Consider the following 20,346-nt stretch of genomic DNA (forward strand, 5'->3'; position numbering starts at 1 on the left):
TCTCTCTCGTCCATGAGAACAAACGTATCTTCTTAATAATCCTTGGAATGCAGAAAGTATTTAAACTGGTATTTTCATAAATACCACATACGAAAATACGTATACGTATTTACTTTTTCTTTCTTGCCACAAACTGATTGTAAGTTTACGATAACCCGTTTTGATCAAATATATGCATTTATAAAAAAAGTTCAGAGCACATTGACGGGAGTACGATTGCGACTGATGAAATTTTCGTTCGAAGTTCGTCGGTTCGTTTAAAGTTTAAATGCTTCGTTGTTCAGTTTCGTCTGTCTGTTTTCGTTGTTTCTATTATAGATACGAGATTTTCAAGGTTCTCCGCCCATTCGAAATTACCTAGTCGAATATAAGAGATTTTGTTATAACCGAGATCGAGGTGCAACGGCCTTTGGCATCCATTTATATATATATATATATATATATATAGGAAATAAATAGAATAAGTGAAACTAAATGAAAATTCATTTGGTACTTATAAATGGCTTATAAAACAGCTTATAAAACGGGATTAATCGGAATTACATCAGGATTATATACATACATACATACATACATACATACATACACGAAATCTCTTATAAAAGCGTCAGTGTGTATCCAAGTATTATTAAAGAAGAAGCGAGAAATGGTAAAGGGTATTATTTATAAAATAATATAAAGGGAAAAAATCGGAAAAGAGGAAGAAAAAAATAAGAAAGGGAAAGAATAGAGGAGGCGGAGAAAAAGAAACGGAAGGAACGAAAAAAAGAGACGATGACTCAAGAAGTGAAAGGTTGACTGTTTATTCGTCTGTCTGTTTCTCTGTTCGATTGCATGATCTTTATTGAAAACGAAAGGCATCCCCCCTTCCGTCTCGTAGATCTGAAACGTGTTCCAAAAACTCTCGTCGGGATGGATTTGACGGTGAAGAAGTGGATGGAGGTCTCTCTCGGCTTTCGTCAATAGCAATCGATTTTCGTTCGTTAGTCTGCGTCTATCAACGAACCAAGTCGCAACTTGTAAACACAAGAGCGTGATTCTGATTCTGATTCTGATTCTGATTCTGATTCTGATTCTGATTCTGATATATAAGTGCTTACATCGTTTCCTTTCTTCCGTCCGAAGAATCGACTCGAAGTAAAATATTTCTGTTAAAGTATTGAATATAAATTAATCGACTAAAACTTTTTACGGCTACATAAAAAACAAAAACAACAAAAACACAAAAACAAAAGAAAAAAAAAAGAAAGAAAGAAAAAAAACAAAAATAAGGAATGCCGTTCTTCGATTAAAATGAAGAACCCTGTGTAATGTGTTAATCCTTAATTCGAAAGTTAAAAATATTATATTTAAATATTATATTAGGTTTAAAATATTATAAAGTTAAAAATCCTAGTCGATACGGTGAAAAAGATAAACAAGAACCTTAAGTGGAACGATTCGGTTCGTTAACTTAACTTTTCTCCCCGAAGTATTCAAAATTTGACGGAACAGTTTGAAATAATACGATCGTGGCCTGCAGTGTATTCTTTAATATCTTTTATACTAGATCAAACCCTTTGTAAACGTTAATGCGTACAGTGATATTTTCCTTCTCTTTTTATTTATTTCTCTTTCTCTTTTAATTATTCATTGGAAGAAATTATTTGTTATTTGATAAAAGCTGTGGCAAGATTTTTTTTTAAATGGAAAGCGACATAAGCCATATGGAGGGGGAATTAATCGAAAGGAGGAGAGCGACCACCTTGGAAGAGTGTTCCCGTATAATCGGGGTGAACGGCGTGGCTCGTCACAACAGAGACTCGTTTAAACAACTGTTGCTGGATCTGGTGAATATTTTACTTACTTAATAATCGAGTCAATCGGAAGTAAATATTTTTATGAAAATTTCGAAACGTTTATCTCTTTTCATTCATTACGCGTATTAATGATCTCACAAATCAGATGATTCAAATATTTCGATATATTACACATACGTATAGAGATAATGTTACACAGCGGTATCTATACCCTGCATATGTACATGTCTACATGTACATAAGAAACAAACGAATAGTTAGGAATAAAATTAGAATAAAATTAGAACGAACGGAAAAAGATGCTATCGGCTCGATTCCAATTTTCTCATTCCACTTTCATTATCATGGTGAAAGCGTATCATGGTGTACGTTACATAAAGAGGAGTAAAACGGTAAACGCCAGATACATACCATATGTACATACTATATGTATTTTAATATAGCTACGTATACTAGAGGAAATCGATCCTACGACGAACAAGATTTTAGAACCGATTATTGCAATCTAGAGTTTCCTACCAGAGGTAGGTAAATAAGAATCTTAGCTTAAACGTACTGACTAAAACTATACCAAGAAAACTTGAGCAAAATGTTACGAAACATCGTGAATGTCGAACAGTAATCAGGGAATATGTAGGATATATGTATGTATATCAGCCGTTCGGCGATTCAAGTGTCGAAGTCAGGGAGCAATTATAAGTGACTGTCTGATCAAAGGAAAAAGATTGCATAGGTTGTTGGGCGGTTTAAGAAAAGCTGAAAACGATAAGAAACAAGACAAGGTCGTGCTTTCCATTGAAAGCAAATAACGCCAAGGTTAGATCGTTATCGAGCAGAGGAATGATTTAATATCGGAGAATCCGCTCGCTCAAGGGAGAAGGAGAGACAACGGAGACGGGACCGGAGGTAACGGCAATGGGATTTATCGAAGGCCAGAGATTTCGATCAAGGTGACCGATTGCCCGGAGCCAACGAGCCTCGTTCAGCCTCACGCTTAACGCTTCGCGCTTCATGCCTCCGGCATATTCGGTTTATATTTGTCATTCGGTCGTGTTCGATCGATTTTTACTCCATGACGATCCTGTTTCTCGAACAGAGAAACGTGCAACGAGACGAAAGATTACCCGGTGCATTACCAACGTGTCGGATCGGTTAACCCTTTACACTTTATACCGTGAAATAAGCAAGTGTGTTGAACAGGCGGTTTTCTTCTTTTATAATTTGTGGTAGCGGTACGATGTACATACATACATAACATACAATACAATGTACCGTTATGCGTACGTATGGTAATCGCATCCATGATTATGAAAGAGGTATGACAATGAGTTGAAAATCTGGAAAAATCCAATTTATTATTACGTGGAATAATATACATATAGAGTGATATGCTGCAAGTATTCTAGTAAAATAATTGTAAATCGATCGTTTTTTAAACACGCACAAATTTCTAATCGTGCCTATATTTTACGAAAAATTTAAATACCAACTTAAATTAAACATTCGTCGTTAACAATTTCATTTACTCAACTTAAATTTACTTTCTTGTCAGTTTACGTTATATATCTTTTAAATAAAATTCTGTCGATTATATTTTCTATACGCGTTGTCGTTATTATTCATTTTTATGCAGACTATAACTTTTATTCTTTCCTCTCTTGCTCTTATATGTATCGGATTGACAACTAAGTGATTGCGGATTTTCTCATTAGATGTAATTAGATGGTAAGGAGAAAATCCGCGATCACTTAGTTGTCAACTCAATATTTCAGATGCTGCTTTATCACAGAAAATATCTACTCATTCGCTCGAATCATAAGCTTCTGAAAAATATCACTTATAAATATATATCCTTATTACTTCAAGTTTGTTGTTTCCTCCCCTATATAATACACATAGTGATTTTCAATAATTTAGAAGTTTAAGATGAAAGAAAAGACATTTCTTCCTCGATAAATTATACCAATTATGCTTTTCACATTCTCTAAAATCTTCAAAATAATATACATTTCAGACGTTGATGGAAAAAGTGTTTTCATTGTTCGACCGCAATCAGGATAAAATATTGACGCAGGATGAGTGGATCGAATTCCTGAAGGGAAGATTGAAGTGAGAGCTATTATACGTATACATATGTATTATTCTGTATTATCTGCAAAATCATGTTACAAATAAACACTACCCTTTTACATTTATTGTTTATATATTACATTACGTTGTATTAAACTTATATGTTATTGTAACAGAAATGACAAACCAAACGATCTTATTATCCAGCTCGAGAACGTTGCATACAGCATATGTGGCGATAATCCTGTAACTTTTCCGAAATTTCAACAGATATTTTCTACTAAAGAGGTAAGCGTTATCGTTAAATGGCATAGCGTGCCTGTATAAATATGTATACACAGACGTACGTTTACTAGGGACACCGACGTATGTACGTACATGCATATATTACAGATCGTAGATAAATTATTTCGACGGATCGACGAAGAAAACTTGGGATATGTAACATCGTTTCAAATCATGGAATTCCTCTCGACCATTAGCAATACAAGGTAACTTTATAACTACTATTACTATTGTCGTATAATTATCTGGCAGAAATTTTATCAACGATATATCCTAATTTCTTAACATCTTCTATTACGCGTATCTGTCAATGGCTCGTTGATGTCTTATAAAATTTGTTCAAAGACCGCTCGCCGGCTTCGACAAGCGCAGCTTGGAATGGCTGGAAAAACTTTTTAAACAGACGGTGGGCAATGAAAAGGAAATCAGGCGCGAGGAATTTAACAAAATCGTCACTTCGAAGAACGTAGGCAGAAGGCATAAGTATTTCGAATTTCAAATTTGCAGTTTAATATTCTTCTCTTGCTTTTTCTCTTACTTCCTTTTTTCTGTTTACAATTCTATTTCGTTCATTTTATAATAATGAAATATCAGATGTACGACACCATCGATCGGTTACCCCTTATTGTTGTATCTCGGTACTTTACCATACGTATCTATCTCGATCATTGATCCAACTTCAACTATCAACAGTATGAAAAGAACAGTAAATCTTCACATACTCTTCAAATATAATCGGAGATATAATTTCTTTTCAGCCGTTTTTCACTGACCGGGTGTTCCAAATTTTCGACAAGGATAATTCTGGAACGATATCGCTTCAAGAGTTCCTCGATGCGATGCATCAGTTCGCTGGAAAAAGTCCCGACGATAAGATAAAATTTCTCTTCAAAGTTTACGACATAGATGGTGAAGTAACTTTAAATATCAAACTAAACTTTTATCAGACGAAAACAAAGTGCAGACTACCTATAATGATCGTTATCGAATCTAAAATGTTGTAAAATCTGTTGTTCGTGAAAAGGTGACGGATTAATACAACTTCGTGAATTGGAACACGTGATGAGAGCCTGTATGGAAGAAAATGGTATACAATTTAACGAAGAACAAATTGAGGAATTAACTATGGCTCTGTTTGATGATGCTGATCAAGCTAACCGAGGTGCCATCACCTTCGAAGCCTTAAAAAAACAATTGGAGAAGCACGAAGGCTTATTAGAAAATTTATCGATTAGGTGAAAAGAGCTTTATATTATAAAATCACTTTTCCCGTTTATTTTAATATTGGCAATCCGTCTGTCCGATATTATAACTTACACCAATAAAATAATATAATTTATAGGGAGATAATTTTAAGTTGCGATTTAAATGGAAAACTCTTAACAACGAATATCGAATTACAGTATCGACCGATGGCTGGTACCGCCAAAGCCGGAAACGAAGCGAAAATCACGGTTAGAATTTCTCACCGCTTCATTGCGTCCTTATCAGTTAACGAAGCCATATATGAAAAACAATTACGTTTACATCGTTTTCATCTCGATCTTCGTCTCGATCAATGTGGCCTTATTCCTAACAAGACTCTACGAATATAGAACGTCTAATGGCTACGTCATGGTAGCGCGTGCCTGTGGTAAAAGTTTCTTAGCCTTTGCTATATTTCATAAATCACCCTGACTGATCGTTATCAAACTGGTCACACGTAATATCATTCATATTTTCATAAACGTAATTTTTAATACAGGTCAGTGTTTAAACTTCAACTGCAGTTTCATCCTGGTTCTTATGTTGCGTCAGTCCATTACCTTCCTACGAACTCATCGCTTTAATTCTCTACTGCCGTTAGATCAACATATCTATCTTCACAAAGTGACTGGAGCTCTAATCGGTATCCTCAGCGTAGTGCACACGGTTATGCACCTTCTTAATTTTGGTACGATACCATTATTTATACCACGATACGATACAATTGGGGGTAGCGAAAATAAAGTTAAGCCTAAGCTTCTCTTTCTAGAACAAGTACAGTATATCGGGTCGCGCGTAAAGTTCCGTCGAATTTCCCAAGAAGAATGCTTTTTCACAAATTATTCTTTAGTCAACTGTAATATTCATTCGGCTATCAACTTGAGTAATTAAGGAAAATTGTATTCTAAAAGCGTTAAATGTTTTTAGGCACTATAGTGGTGTATGACGAGGCTTTTAACTACAACAACTATACAATGTCTGAGTGGCTATTAACAAGTCGGCCAGCTCTATTCGGGCTCGTAGGAGGTTATGCAAACCCTACTGGAGTCATCCTTATCGTTCTTCTTGTCGTAATAACGACGTGCTCCATGCCATTTGTTCGACGCGGTGGATGTTTCGAGGTAATACGTAATTTTTCATTGCAGCCGTTAGATCATCTTACAGTAATTAGACGAGTAAATTGACAAGTATATCGATCGATAGCCTTTAGGGAGAGAGAGAGAGAGAGAGAGAGAGAAGAATCCGAAGTAACGGTGTAACTCTTTAAGAAACATTGTTCCCCAAATTTGTCAAGTTCTACAAGAACCATTCTACAAGACATCATAGCTACGAGACCCACAAGAGATATTTTCTATAGAAATATGGCAATTCATTTTTATCGTATAATACGACTATGCCTATAGAGCCTATATTGAAATAAACATAACATAAAATAGAGAATACACGATCGTTAGTTGAGCTAATAAAAAATTAATATTAATATTTTACAGGTATTTTATTGGTCACACTTATTATACATACCATTCTGGATTTTGATGATACTACACGGACCGAATTTCTGGAAATGGTTCATAGGACCAGGTACCATATACATGCTGGAAAGGATACGTCGAATTGCCTGGTCTCGTTCACAATTGGGAAAAACGTACATAAGCTCAGGCCTTCTGTTACCATCGAGAGTGACGCATTTAGTCATCAAGAGACCTCCGCATTTCGTCTTCCATCCCGGCGATTATGTTTTCGTCAACATTCCAGTTATAGCACGTTACGAATGGCATCCTTTCACTATTAGCAGCGCTCCAGAACAAGAAGGTTCAAATAATTTATTTTACATAACTAATTTAAAATTATGCGTTTATTTTAGCGTTTCTTATGCGCTTATGCAAAAAAATACACAAAACCCATACACATGGGTACATAATATGCAGATATATGTATGTGTATACATATAGGATACCTACATACAAAATATCTAGAATAAGGTATTGGTTAAAAATTTTCGTTAGTGAATCATACCTTTATGTAACTTCTACATCTTTATAGCATGTATAGTTTATAAGAATATGAATTTAAATAGATAATCCGCAGTCTATACTTGTAAATAATTTGCATTTTCGTCCAGTCGCGGGCGGACGCGATCGCGTTGAAGCGCGTCAACTCGTAAATGTCGTAGAAGTCGTAAATTCCCGTTACGATTATACGAATCGACACCACGAGCAGGGCCGATCCCCTTATTTCTTCTGGGATAATAGGGGTGTTTGTTTTTGAATACAACTGTGGTCCACAGTTATATAATACGTATATATTTACACCAGCTTACAATACTTGTTGCGTAGACAGGAATTGTTTGACTTTGTCGTGTCGGAAAGTACAGTAGTTGATTGACCCGAAGGTTGATAGATTTGAAGTGTTGAGTACCGAGAACTTGACTGCTCGAGGATTGATAGAACAGTTAACAGACCCGTCTCGTACTATTTAGGAGGAAAGCCTTTTTGAACTAAGAACGTGGATTCGTTGTTCACACTTTTCGGTAGAAAAGCGAGGGTAACGATCCGCGATGTTCATATCTCGTTTAGGCGATGTAGTTGATCAGATAGAAAAGTCATCAGGCATTATAATATATATATATATATATATATATATATATATATATATATATATAAAGTACATATCTTATGTTTGATTTTCATAGGCTACATATGGCTTCACATACGAGCAGTAGGTGAATGGACGAATAGTCTTTACTCGTACTTTGAGAAAGAGCAGATAAAACTTCAAAGAAACAATATATTTTCTGTTGAGAGTTGCAGCAGCACCGACGCACCTAAGAAAATGTGAGTTCCATGCAGTTCTGTTTATCGGTTGACCTGTTGATCGCTGAAACTCTCGCTATACATATGTATGTAGTACGTAGACGGACAACAGACGATAAACGAAAGATACATCATTCTTAATCGTTTCTTATTCCTTCGCGATATAGATATCTTAACGAAAAACAACAACTAAATGCCAATGACAAGATACTCTCTCCCAATACGACAAACGGAAATCATCGTTGTTTCGACAATTCTGTGTTTGTTCCTGATAGTGAAAAAACAATACACTCGCCACAGTCTGCAAGCGGTAATTCGTTTGAATTTTGTTAAATTATTCGAAATCCGAAGGTATTTTAGAATCAAAGTCTATCAGCTTCGTAACATTTTCTATCTCGAATTTGAAATCTCGAATTATTATCAGAATTTCTCAAATTGCCTTCTAAGACGCTTTCTATAATTCTTATTCGTTTTATTCTTTTACTTTTACTTCGTAAAATTAGGCACAGCAGATAACAACACGTTATCGAACAAGCGGGAACTTTGTCATTCGCTGTTCACTAGCAGGATCCCTTTGGAAAAGTCTATTTCGGTACCTAACATGCTGTCAGGAAGGAAGAAAAGTGAAAGATTGGCTGTGTAAGTAATAATAATTAATGTTTCAAAATTAGAATTTTATGTTGTTTTTATATCGAACAAAACACATAATACATAATTCATAATCATGTATGGTTTCAAATATTAGAGAACTACTACCATTATAAATTATAATATAGTTGTACAATAATATGAACTATTATAAACTATATATATATATATATATACTATTATATACTGTTTCAATTTGCAGAAAAAATTAATTTCGATGGCTACATAAAATGATCAAGTCGTTTCTTTCACAGACTTCGCGATTACACGAGATCAGAATCAGAAAGAAACTTCAACGACCGTGAAATACGCCATAAGCGTTTAAAATCTCTAGACCAGGCCTATTCCAGCCCGCAGAATAAAGGATTGGCACAAAGCTTCCGGTACATGCGAAATAAACCCACAATAATTGCTTTCAAGACTCCAAGTCTGGAAAACTACGAATTAGAATCAACAACATCGGCGAACGGATACAGTAAGTCACCGTGTTCCGACATTTCTCAAAGTTAATCCTCTTTCAGAATAAATAGCAATTTTCTGTCTAAATAACGTAAATCGTCCGTCCGTACCTACTTATTACTTATAAATAGAGTATAGATACCGATCTCCTCCATCGTCAAATTTCAATCCCGTACAATATCTTTGAGATATCGAGAGCTACACACATTCAACTTTGACAAATAGTTTCATCTTCCGCTTTAATGCCCGCTTCAATTTTCTAATTAAACTGCGTATATCTGTGCAAGTTCGTATTTCTATGAATACATGCAACTAAAAGAGCAGAGCCTTGTTGTTTTTCTACTATCCGTTTTCTTTGAATATGATTCCCAAAACGTTTTCATTTCTTATCTCTTGCACCTTAAAATATAATACTTGCGATATAAAAGTAAATTGACAAAGTTCTTGATGAAATAGCAACGCCGCAAGCAACTGTGGACGAATACGGAAGAAAATCATCGAATAATCCAATAATAATTACGATGCAAGCAGCAGCAGAGGAAGGTAGACTACAAATGAAATTCGAAGAGACTTCGAAAAGAGATTACGATGATATGAAATCTGACGCTCCTTCGGATATAACACCAAACTATACCGTCGGCAAACCATTGGAGGTATGTTACATAAATATGCAAGGCTTTAACTTAAAAGTTTAAGCTACTTAAGTTTAAGTAATAGGGATGTTAGATATTTATTATGCTTCTGCTTAACGTTGTATTATAAAGAAGTAATAAAAAAAATTTGAAATTCGATTTAAAGACATTAGTAAAAAGGTAAAAATGTATATATATATATATATATATATATATATATATATATACATATATATATAGGTAATAGAGGCAATTATGTAATAATAAAGTAGTTTGTGTGACTTATGAAAACTTGTAATTTAATTAGTAATTAATCATTATGTATACAGATTTTTCTGGATGGACCATACGGAGCTCCTTCGAGTCACATATTTCAGGCCCAACATGCGGTTTTAATCGCAACGGGAATCGGAGTAACACCTTTCGCTTCGATATTACAGTCCATCATGCATCGTTACTGGAAAGCCAGGCATACTTGTCCAAAATGCAAATTCTCCTGGGCCAGTGAAATACCTCCCACCGTGATGCATCTTCGTAAGGCAAGTATCTATCGCAGTATTTACACTTTTTCACGCTATCTTAGAAACTCTTTGAAATACTTTAAATGATATTCATTATATGAGATCTTCGATCGTCTTCGTAAAATCAGAATAAAAACCAAATATTCTCAAAATAATCCTCATAGCAATAATTTCAAAGCATTTGGAATAAGGGATTTAGTATAGTATCCAGACTGCAAAAATGTTTGGCCTAAATCTGCCTTTACGGGAGTGGTATTATTTTCTGTCGCGAAAGCCGAAAATGAGGAATTCCATTTTCTCATGGAAACGGGCGGTTCTCGCCTATAAATTCATCCGAACATTTGGCCGACGAAGGTCTTAACTTTAAAAATCTGTGTAACATTTATTACACAGAGGATTACACAAAAGATTACACAGAAGAGAGGTAAACAGCAAGCGCTAAGCGATTTATTCAGCGACAAAATCATGTCGCAGTTGGCACTTTTAATATGACTAGAGATTTTTAATATTGCCAGAAGATCGCCCTTCAGCTCGAACGAGCTGAAAAAACGATACATAAGATAGAAATAGAAAAAGAACGCTGCATAGAGTGGCTCCTTGTGCCCTTGTCTAACGACGATAACAGTTTCTTCTTCTTTTGCGAAACAGAAGAACTCTATTTCACTGTTCTTCCAATCAACGGCACCGCAACGGTCTCGTACGGTAAAATATCGTTCGTGTCCATTCGGAATAATCCGATGAAAGAGCGGCATCAGCCGGCATGCCTGATTAGACAACGATCAGAAATCCTTCTATACAGCCTTCTCTTTCTATTCGCATATCGCATCTGCTTACACGATAACATATGACTCGCGTACTCGATCCTTGTATCGCTTGTATGCTCTTAACAAGGCTGTCCTTTTTAGCTCATCGTTCTTCTTACCTGTTTGCCGCTTCTCATGGATACGTACTAAAATACAAACATAATAATTGAAGATTGAGCGACAACCTTTTGCCTTTCTGTCCTTGTCCAATTAGACGCCGTACACACTGACGCCGTTCGTGAAATCGATGTTGCACTTATATATATACACTGTACGATGGTGCATGCATTATTAGACAAAGAACGCAAGAATTTTCTTGCAGCGTTCTTTTTATATTCCTGCATCGTTTTCCCGACTCCTTCGCGCACTCCATCTTCATAAAATGTACCATCTCTATAGACCATACAAAGCGTTGAGCGATAAGCGACAAGCGGCAAGCGACGGAACCAGTGATGATGGCCAGAACACAGTTATTACACAATCATTGCTTTAAAAGCCTATTTTGCCGCCTATCGTTTAAATTCTCGTATTCCCCGTATATTCTCTTGATTCAATAAGTTCATTGCCAATTGCTTCTCAGCTTTTGACTAAAACATTATCGATCTATGCATACGAAAAACATATAATAATTCTATTACTTATAGTAAGTAGATAATATTAATAAATTCAAACTATGTACGCATATATTTTAACAAAATATTTGATTATCAATGAATCGTCACATCTACAGGTGGACTTTTTCTGGATCAATAGAGATCAACGATCCTTTGAATGGTTCGTGAATTTATTATCGCAACTAGAAATGGAACAAGCAGAGTTAGGCATCGCTATGGAGCGTTTCCTTGAAATGCACATGTACATTACCAGTGCTTTGCAGAAGAACGATATGAAAGCCGTTACCTTGCAGCTAGCTATGGACTTGGTTCACCAAATGGTTCGAAATCCATAAATTTCTATCCTTCTTCCTTACTTGTCTGCTTTTTCCTATTATTATTGGTGCAAATCAAACGAAGAATGTCTTCACCTGTCTAATAAAAGTTTTATTTTCCCACCTATTTTCAATCTTAAATACATGTAATATTACGTACATGAAATATGATGAGTTTTAGCTTTTTTCACAAAAAAAAGAAAAACAATACAGTTCTGCGATAGTTTTAACCCTTCCTTCATTCGCTATGAAAGTCAGGAGATTTTATTTTTATTACCATTAATAAAATTCTTTCCATGTTATTTTATCTCTCTTAAAGAAATCACCCTTTTCAAATATACTTCTATAAATTCTGTTATTAGAACGTTAAATATTATAGACGTACATAAGACTGAATTACTTATTACGCCGTCTGATGATTTTAATATATGCAATTATGCTATTTTCTTTCTTTTTTTCCTTTTTAAATAATTATACGTATATTTGTTGTCACATGTGTGTACACGTACTTCATAGTGAAAGGGTTCAAACGAAAATGTTGATCTTATAAAACGAAAAACTAGACAATTCCACAGAAATAAATGGCTTAATTTTTCAGGAAAAACGGGATCTTATAACAGGTTTAAAAACACGGACGAATGCTGGCCGACCGAACTGGGATAAAGTATTCAAGCAGCTTCAGGATCAGAAGAAAGGCAAAGTGACAGTCTTTTACTGTGGTCCGCCGCAACTGGCAAGAATTTTACGTTACAAGTGCGACCAATTCGGTTTTATCTTTAGAAAAGAGTCATTTTAAGCTTTTTAAGAGGAGAAACCATACCATAATGTTTATTTATTTATTACATCGTACTGTTGCGAGACACGTTTATAAAATCTTCATTCATCATCTATTATGTTTGAAAAGTAATGGCATACGCCTGGAACTAAATGATCCATTATACAGCGAATGTTATCTAATTTTGTTTCGTCTAGAATCAGTATAATCTTTTCAGTAATGTCATCCAAATACAAAAATTTTACTTCATGTTATTCATAATTCTGGCTGTTTCGTGCATCAACCAAATTGTTATTAATACAAGGAGAAAATTTATTTGTCGTTCTGTCATAATCGGAAAATTTGTCAAAATGCGACTACGGGACCAACTAACGATCGTCAAATTACTTTTTCTCAAATTTGCAATCAGAATTGCGATATTTGGCTAATTTCAAATGTGTAACAACTTCATACGTCATACGATGTCTGTATGTATACCTCTGGCCGACGAGACGAGGCAGTAAACGTAATCAAATTTTATTTACTATATGGTTTAGCGAATATATATCGGTCTGCTTATTCTGCAGAACATTTTATTTGTTATTAGAAGTAAGAAGCAATAAAGGAAATTAAACTCGAAAGTTAAGTTAATTTATTAAAAATAAATATATAAGAATAACTAAAGATTAATGACGAAGACGGTTAATTTGAAATCACATCAAAACCGTCAAAGTTAATTAAAAGAAATAGAACAAGCGCGTTACAAGAATATATGTAAATAGAAAATTCATCTAAATAAATGAAGTTGAAATAATCAAACTGTCCGATTCATTTTATATAAGATCAAAGGAAAAACTAATATTTAGAATGATATAATAATAGATCAAGGATATTTAAAAAGTTATTAGCAGACTATCAACTGATATTATTGAAATAAATAAATAATTGTATATTTCAGGGAACAGTAATCACAGTGATTTGTGACAATTAATTGCAGGATTTAACATGTGCATTGGCAATTGTTACACAATCTAGGAATATAAGACAATTACGCCTGTGCCATTTAATATTAATAATACAGAGATAGTAAATTCTAAAAAACCTATTCACGAAGCACAATTGTAAACATAGATTGCAAATAAAGATAATACGTGAGAAGAATCTTATACATCATCCTACCTTTATTACAACTCATCGTAAGTGCTTAATATACGTAGTTAATTATTATTATTATTATTATTATAGGCTTTTCTTATAGATAAAGAAATATAGATAATAAATTATTACATAAGCAAAAAAACAATATCGATATATATCTTTTATTTCAAAGTTTAATAACACGAATTAGTAATAAGGTTTAAAATACATAACTAATAAATAAAATATAAAAATATACAATTCACATACATAAAAAATAATTTCTATCTTACATTTTACCTTTATCATGCTTTATTCGTGAAATATAGTGAATCCTTTTCCATTTAAAACCAAACTTTGGAATGTACAAGTAATTGAGACCTCTTACATACTCCAGAATGAAAGAATTAAATAGTTCTTTCAACTGTGTTTACAAGCATGACTGCTTTATTACAATATGTAATATTGAATTCGCAAGGATGTTGATACCATGGTTCGCCATCAATTTGCATAGCGCAAGATTTTATTATCTTTACCTGAATTTTGTAAAATGTTTAGGAAAAGAAAGATAGATAGTAGAAATATAAAGTAAATAATAACACACTACGCATAATGCTTCTTTAAACACTTTTAAAAGCTCGATCTGTTGATTTGAATAAACTTTAAAATACCTTTACACTGTTAGCTTGTCCAAGTCGATAAGGCTGAGACAATCCTACTTGAAGTTGAGCCATATGAAATGATGAATAAAGCGCAACTACCTCTAATTTACCGTCATTGATACTTTGTTTTCCATATTGTTCGTGGCCTATTCAATATAAAACGTTCACGTTTCTCCGATTACCTCACATATAAAAGGATATGTGTAAGTACCTTCCAATCCCATATTCCACAGATCAACTCCAGCAGCCCACGATGGAATGTTTAATATTACAATACTTTCGATGGATGGCAAATTCACTTTCTCTTCATCCAAATATAACTCTATATTCTTATCAAGATCTTTGCAGTCCCGTTCAACTACTTGTTGCATACCAAAGCACAAGTATAGTAGCTAACAAAAGCGCAAAAACACACATCATTTTATACAATAACAAAGTAAATATCCAATAAGATATAGAGTACCTTATTAAACAATCTACTGCTATAGAAGTAAAAACGACTCTCTCTTGTACGATGAAAATTTAATGTTACTTGTGCATCTACTCCCACGCTTAAGTAATTATACATGTAAAATGTTTGCTGCGAACTTCTAAGTCCTAATCCACCATATGGTTTTACTATCACAGTCCACCTAATAAAATATTTAGATAATTACGCATATTAAAAACAATTTGAAACGGATTGTACGGGATATTTTCTGTGCACCTATCGAGTTCCACTTTTTGTGCTTTCTGTATTTCATGCAAAATATCTGCAGGATCCTTATCTGGATCATGCTCTTTTCCCCAGCCTAGCACTCTTGATAAATCATTTCCTGTTCCCAAAGGAATTACCGCTACAGATGGAACTGGCTATTACAAGTAAAAATATTTAATTCACAAATATGTGTATATATATATATATATATATAAAAATTAATCAATATATATATATATTAATAATATATATAAATACACACACACGCACAATGTTTACATGCAGTGTTTCCCAATGTCATCGTGTATTAAAAAAAACAAAAAAACACACACAAAAAAAAAAAAAAAAAAAGGAAAAATTAACATCGAGATCCCTACAAGAAACAATGTTGCAAGGTATATATTCGTTTCTCTTTTCACATAAAAAAATTGTTAGTAGTACGCGTATTACCTCCAATCCAAGCTTATGAATAGCATTCAATAACCAAGCTATTGTTCCATCTCCACCTGCTACAAGGACTGTACATGTTACTTTCCCAAGTAAACGACACCATTCTAAAACAGCGACTGGATCACGCTCTGATAAATCAACAACTTGTGCAGGATTTAATAACCTTCTAAACAGAGACAAGATTTCTGCTCCATCATTATTACCAGATCTTTTATTGGCTGAAAATAAATTTTATAAACTGAATTCTGATTGTAAAAAAACTTATATTTTATACATACATGTATAATATATAATTATATTATTATAACATTGTTATAATTTTCTTGTGCTAACATACCAACAACTATAAGAGGATTCCACTGAGGCCAATTTGGAGGTATAACCGAACAAAGGTATAATCTACGTCTTACAGTACTTCGTAGATTTAAGCTACTTGGTGGAATTATCATTAACTTAAATTTACCAAAATCACATATCTAGCAGAATTTAAAAGATAACAATAAGTAATCAATCATTCCTATAGATTATAAGCAATTGTAAGAAATATTTAGAAAAAGCATACTTTAGAAAGCTTAGACTTGCAGTTATCGTGGACACATTTTTGACACCAACAGCACCACCAATCTGTTAGTCCAGGTTCCACATCACATTCCTCATTACATATTTCACATATAACATTTAGAGCTAAATTACCTTATGTGAAATGAGTAGACAGAGATTAACTTAAATAACGTCATAATTTAATTTAAATAATTTAGTACATAGTTTATGTAATACCTAATATTTAGAAACAAATAATAATTTAATTTTTATATGTTGTTCATAAAATATAGAAACATAAGAGGATAAAACGTACCTTTTATCCAATGGTGCTTCATTGGTTCATTTGCGTTTACGGTAACAAGTTTGCACTTTAATTGCTTATCTGCAATCTTGACACATGTAGGATCCGCACAAACACCACATGAATCACAGATCAAACCATTAATATTTAACAACAAGCTTTCACAAATGCTACAATAATATGCCTACAGATAAAAGCAATATTTGTAACTTTTATATACCTATGTACACACATTATAATTTAAATAAATCTTATATTTAACATTCTAAATTAATGTTGTCCAAAATGATCAGCAGATCATTTATTTCAATTAACTCATACTCAACAAATTACTTTCAAAACATAATCATTAATTACCAATAATTTTGTATTTCTGTAAGCAATAGTACATTCATACTGACATTTGTATATTTATGCTAAAAACGAGAGGATTGTAATTATGTTGTATATAACAGTGTAATTATAAGATACGAAGCTTGCCAAATATAAATGAAGATATATGCATATAAGCAATATATTTGTTAATATATAAAACATGCACAGACAAGTACCTTTGTTTCCCTTCTTATGGATATCCAATTATGCTCTTTGGTAACATCTCTAATATGAATATGGGGCTCTCGTACAAGATATCGGAAGAAATTTAGCATAAGTATGAAAAATATGGTAAACAATGCACACAGAACATTGGTACTATATCCGTCCTCTAACATGTTATTAAATAAATTTTGTTTCTTCCAAAATCATCACATTCATAAGATGATTACTGCTGTCAAATATATCAATATATCACAGATATTTTTATATACCACGGTTTCTTGTATCAGAAAAGCTTGTTTCGTATGATCCTAAAATAATCTGACACCTTTCTTCTCGTTTCGATTGCATCAAGAAAAAAGAGCTACAAACATAAAAATATATATTTCATTCGAATAATTAAAAATGTGAATAATAATGGATAGTGACATTAATTTAATGGCATTGGTTACACAAACATAAAAGAAGGACAAATAAACACATTACCATATATAGAGAAAAATATAATAATAGTAAAAAAGCTATTCCATTTCGATGATCAAACTAAATAAAATTGATAAGGAATAAAATTTGTATACGTTTCTTAACTTTTTTACCATCAAGTCATTTGAATCTTAATCGCCTTCTACCGCACTGTCCGCCGTCCGCAGTCCGCACTGCACTTCACATCATTCTATATGAACTACTCCTTGTGTAATGCAATGTGTAATAATCTATACATACTGCCAACATACTAATATAGAAAAATAAAAATTGTAGTGTTAAATCATTTTCATTGCTTGATTTAGTTCACCTATGTAAAATGCAAATTTGTTTATTAAATATTCCTCACTCCACGCCTATTTTTATAATATAAATAGAGTTTCATAAAACTACGAAATTGATTTTGAAAATAAATTATAACTAATTATAATTTTATCGAATTAATTTAAAAATTACATTATTTATACAAAATTGCTCGTACAGTGTAATATAGTATTAATAGAGAACAATATCTTTATAATACCTGACAATATACATCATCTTCGCGTATATACATTACATTAGAAATAACTTTAAGCTTGCACTTCTTCCGGTACTATATATAATTTCATGTTAATTCAATTAGATACTTTGCCAGAAACAGAAACCATTGAACAAGTGAAGATTTATCTTACCAAAAATAAAGGTCACAATGGCATCTGTTGTAAAATACGTAAAGAATGTTTATTATGATTCTTTTAAATGGTATGTAATAATAAAGTTTCATTATGTTGTATATAACCTTCGAGTCAATTTTATAAACATATAACCTTATTTAGTGTATGCCTAGTTAAATAAAGATTATATTAATTACAAATATATACGCATAATCTTTCACTTACAGGTCTGTAATTAAGAGCATTGGATTATTTGTATTAGGCGTAAAGATTGCTCTTGAATGTAAAGGAATGAACCTAATGCCACCAATCTCTTAAAAACTAAACTATATGCAAGCTGAAAATATAAATTATACTAATATATTTAAATCTGCCATATTATACATGTGCATATGTAATATTATGTAATTTTATCATGTAAAAAAGTCATGTTAAAGGAAGGAGAACATTTATATATACTTGCTTTACCCGATCCCTTCATTCATTTCTATGCTTGTACGTATGTAAAGTAGAAAACACAATATATCATGTTAATATTATTTGTAATATGTAATAAAGCTTTCAGCTGATTTTATCTATTAAAAAGTTTTGTGTAAAATGTATTAATAAATGTATTTGTTTTCCTTCATCGGATACAATTATGTTTGTATATTATGTACATGGACTACTAATGTATACTAATATATATATATATATTATATTATATTCATGACAATATTCAACAACAAATAATTAAAAAGAAATAGTGTAATGTTTAAAGGGTTAAGGACATAATAAAAAGTAAAATAATATTATATATGTTGATAACATTGTCACGTTGTCTGTCACGACACCCGTATTCGGGTGTCAGCAAAGTTTCTGGTAGGGCCGCGTAACCCGTATTCGGATGTCGCTTATTTGATTACTTGCGAAGGATCGTCGTAAGAATTTGAAAAGATATTCCAGAGGAAATAATAATATTATTGAATTGTTATAAAAGTAGTAGGAAAATGGTTTATTAAAAAAATTATTTAGAATGTAAAACTTTAAAGCATTCTATACATAGCTGAGGTTGGTCGGGACAATTTGGACAATAAGTTGTTGTTTCCTTTAAATTCTTTTGTGTCTTTGTTCGGTCCATTCGACGTCTTTTATTTGCATAAAATATCTTATTTGCATGCGCGTCTAATGCTTCTTTCGAAATCATTTTTCCGAACAGCGATATTATGCTAACTCCGTCGAAGACAAAGATTTTTCGTATTTTCAGGCAATCCTAATAATTTTCCAGCTAATAACTCTCTAAATATTCTAATATTTATATCCTTCCTTGTTGCAATTTTGTAAACCGTCAAAGCGTTTACAACAGAAATTCCCAGAAGGAGTTGCACGCCAAATTTTCTGTACCGTTTGATTCCTTTTCTAACTTCGGTGGCATAAGAAACCATTTGGTCAGAATAATCTATACCACACTTTCCTTCATTACATTCAGCAACAGCTAGTCGTTTTAATATTGCAAACAAACGGAACGAGAGATCATCCTTGAGACCACCACTTGAGCGACTCGCATTACTAAAATATCGATGGGAGTACCTAGCAGAGAACGCTTGGTACTACGGCACGCGTGGCCTGACGGAGATTTCCTTGAAAACACGCGAGGCAGTCAACGTGTTTATGTATATATATATATATATAAAGAAAAAAGTATGAAAATTTTATGATTTATATACTATTTGTATATAAATTAAAACTTCATAAAACACCTCCTTCAACATGGAAACATATCTTCTAAATGTGATACATTTTCTTCGAAGATTTCTTAGCGATATCAAATAACGCACTGATTTCTTATTATTTTGCTCTACTATTACACCAATTAAAAAATTATTTCATTCCTCAGTGCTTACAATAAAGCTTTTGTACTGACCTACACTTTATAATATGTAA

The 20,346-nt window shown here is 32.9% G+C and overlaps 2 protein-coding genes and 2 long non-coding RNA genes across 5 annotated transcripts; 2 read left to right on the forward strand and 2 right to left on the reverse strand.

Annotated features, from left to right (window-relative positions):
• The first annotated feature begins 1,616 nt into the window (after positions 1-1,616).
• LOC132913336 (NADPH oxidase 5) lies at positions 1,617-13,798 on the forward strand. Its single transcript, XM_060971605.1, has 19 exons — positions 1,617-1,829; positions 3,814-3,908; positions 4,046-4,157; positions 4,263-4,360; positions 4,500-4,620; positions 4,913-5,063; positions 5,179-5,389; positions 5,558-5,787; positions 5,899-6,087; positions 6,327-6,520; positions 6,890-7,211; positions 8,092-8,233; positions 8,380-8,522; positions 8,716-8,851; positions 9,115-9,335; positions 9,776-9,972; positions 10,281-10,490; positions 12,006-12,209; positions 12,802-13,798. Exons 1-19 carry the CDS (start codon positions 1,686-1,688, stop codon positions 12,997-12,999), a joined length of 3,318 nt encoding a protein of 1,105 aa, XP_060827588.1. The 5' UTR covers positions 1,617-1,685; the 3' UTR covers positions 13,000-13,798.
• On the reverse strand, positions 5,872-6,543 carry LOC132913339 (uncharacterized). The gene is made up of 2 exons (XR_009659365.1): positions 6,442-6,543; positions 5,872-6,277 (listed from the first exon to the last, which is right to left on the reverse strand). It is a non-coding gene; the product is annotated as an uncharacterized LOC132913339 (long non-coding RNA).
• A 464-nt stretch (positions 13,799-14,262) lies between the features above and the next one.
• On the reverse strand, positions 14,263-17,861 carry LOC132913329 (diacylglycerol kinase epsilon). 2 transcript variants are annotated; one of them, XM_060971593.1, is made up of 10 exons: positions 17,299-17,861; positions 16,760-16,931; positions 16,466-16,587; positions 16,241-16,379; positions 15,904-16,121; positions 15,463-15,608; positions 15,220-15,388; positions 14,968-15,148; positions 14,766-14,902; positions 14,263-14,630 (listed from the first exon to the last, which is right to left on the reverse strand). In XM_060971593.1, exons 1-10 carry the CDS (start codon positions 17,458-17,460, stop codon positions 14,502-14,504), a joined length of 1,575 nt encoding a protein of 524 aa, XP_060827576.1. In that variant the 5' UTR covers positions 17,461-17,861; the 3' UTR covers positions 14,263-14,501. The 2 variants fall into 2 exon arrangements, with proteins under 2 accessions (XP_060827576.1, XP_060827575.1); XM_060971592.1 differs by having other exon boundaries at positions 16,466-16,596.
• Positions 17,862-18,093: 232 nt separating this feature from the next.
• LOC132913337 (uncharacterized) lies at positions 18,094-19,049 on the forward strand. Its single transcript, XR_009659363.1, has 2 exons — positions 18,094-18,511; positions 18,651-19,049. It is a non-coding gene; the product is annotated as an uncharacterized LOC132913337 (long non-coding RNA).
• Positions 19,050-20,346: the final 1,297 nt, after the last annotated feature.

This window comes from Bombus pascuorum, chromosome 13 (assembly GCF_905332965.1).
Source record: "Bombus pascuorum chromosome 13, iyBomPasc1.1, whole genome shotgun sequence".
Classification (NCBI taxonomy): Eukaryota; Metazoa; Arthropoda; class Insecta; order Hymenoptera; family Apidae; genus Bombus; species Bombus pascuorum.

Coding starts and splice junctions, on each gene's coding strand:
- LOC132913329 (XM_060971592.1), bottom strand. CDS start 17,460: ATGTTAGAGGACGGATATAGTACCAATGTTCTGTGTGCATTGTTTACC. Junction 16,597..16,759: donor GAAGCACCATTGGATAAAAG/GTACGTTTTATC, acceptor ATTTCACATAAG/GTAATTTAGCTCTAAATGTT. Junction 16,380..16,465: donor GCAAGTCTAAGCTTTCTAAA/GTATGCTTTTTC, acceptor AAATTCTGCTAG/ATATGTGATTTTGGTAAATT.
- LOC132913336 (XM_060971605.1), top strand. CDS start 1,686: ATGGAAAGCGACATAAGCCATATGGAGGGGGAATTAATCGAAAGGAGG. Junction 6,521..6,889: donor GACGCGGTGGATGTTTCGAG/GTAATACGTAAT, acceptor AATATTTTACAG/GTATTTTATTGGTCACACTT. Junction 8,523..8,715: donor CTCGCCACAGTCTGCAAGCG/GTAATTCGTTTG, acceptor TCGTAAAATTAG/GCACAGCAGATAACAACACG.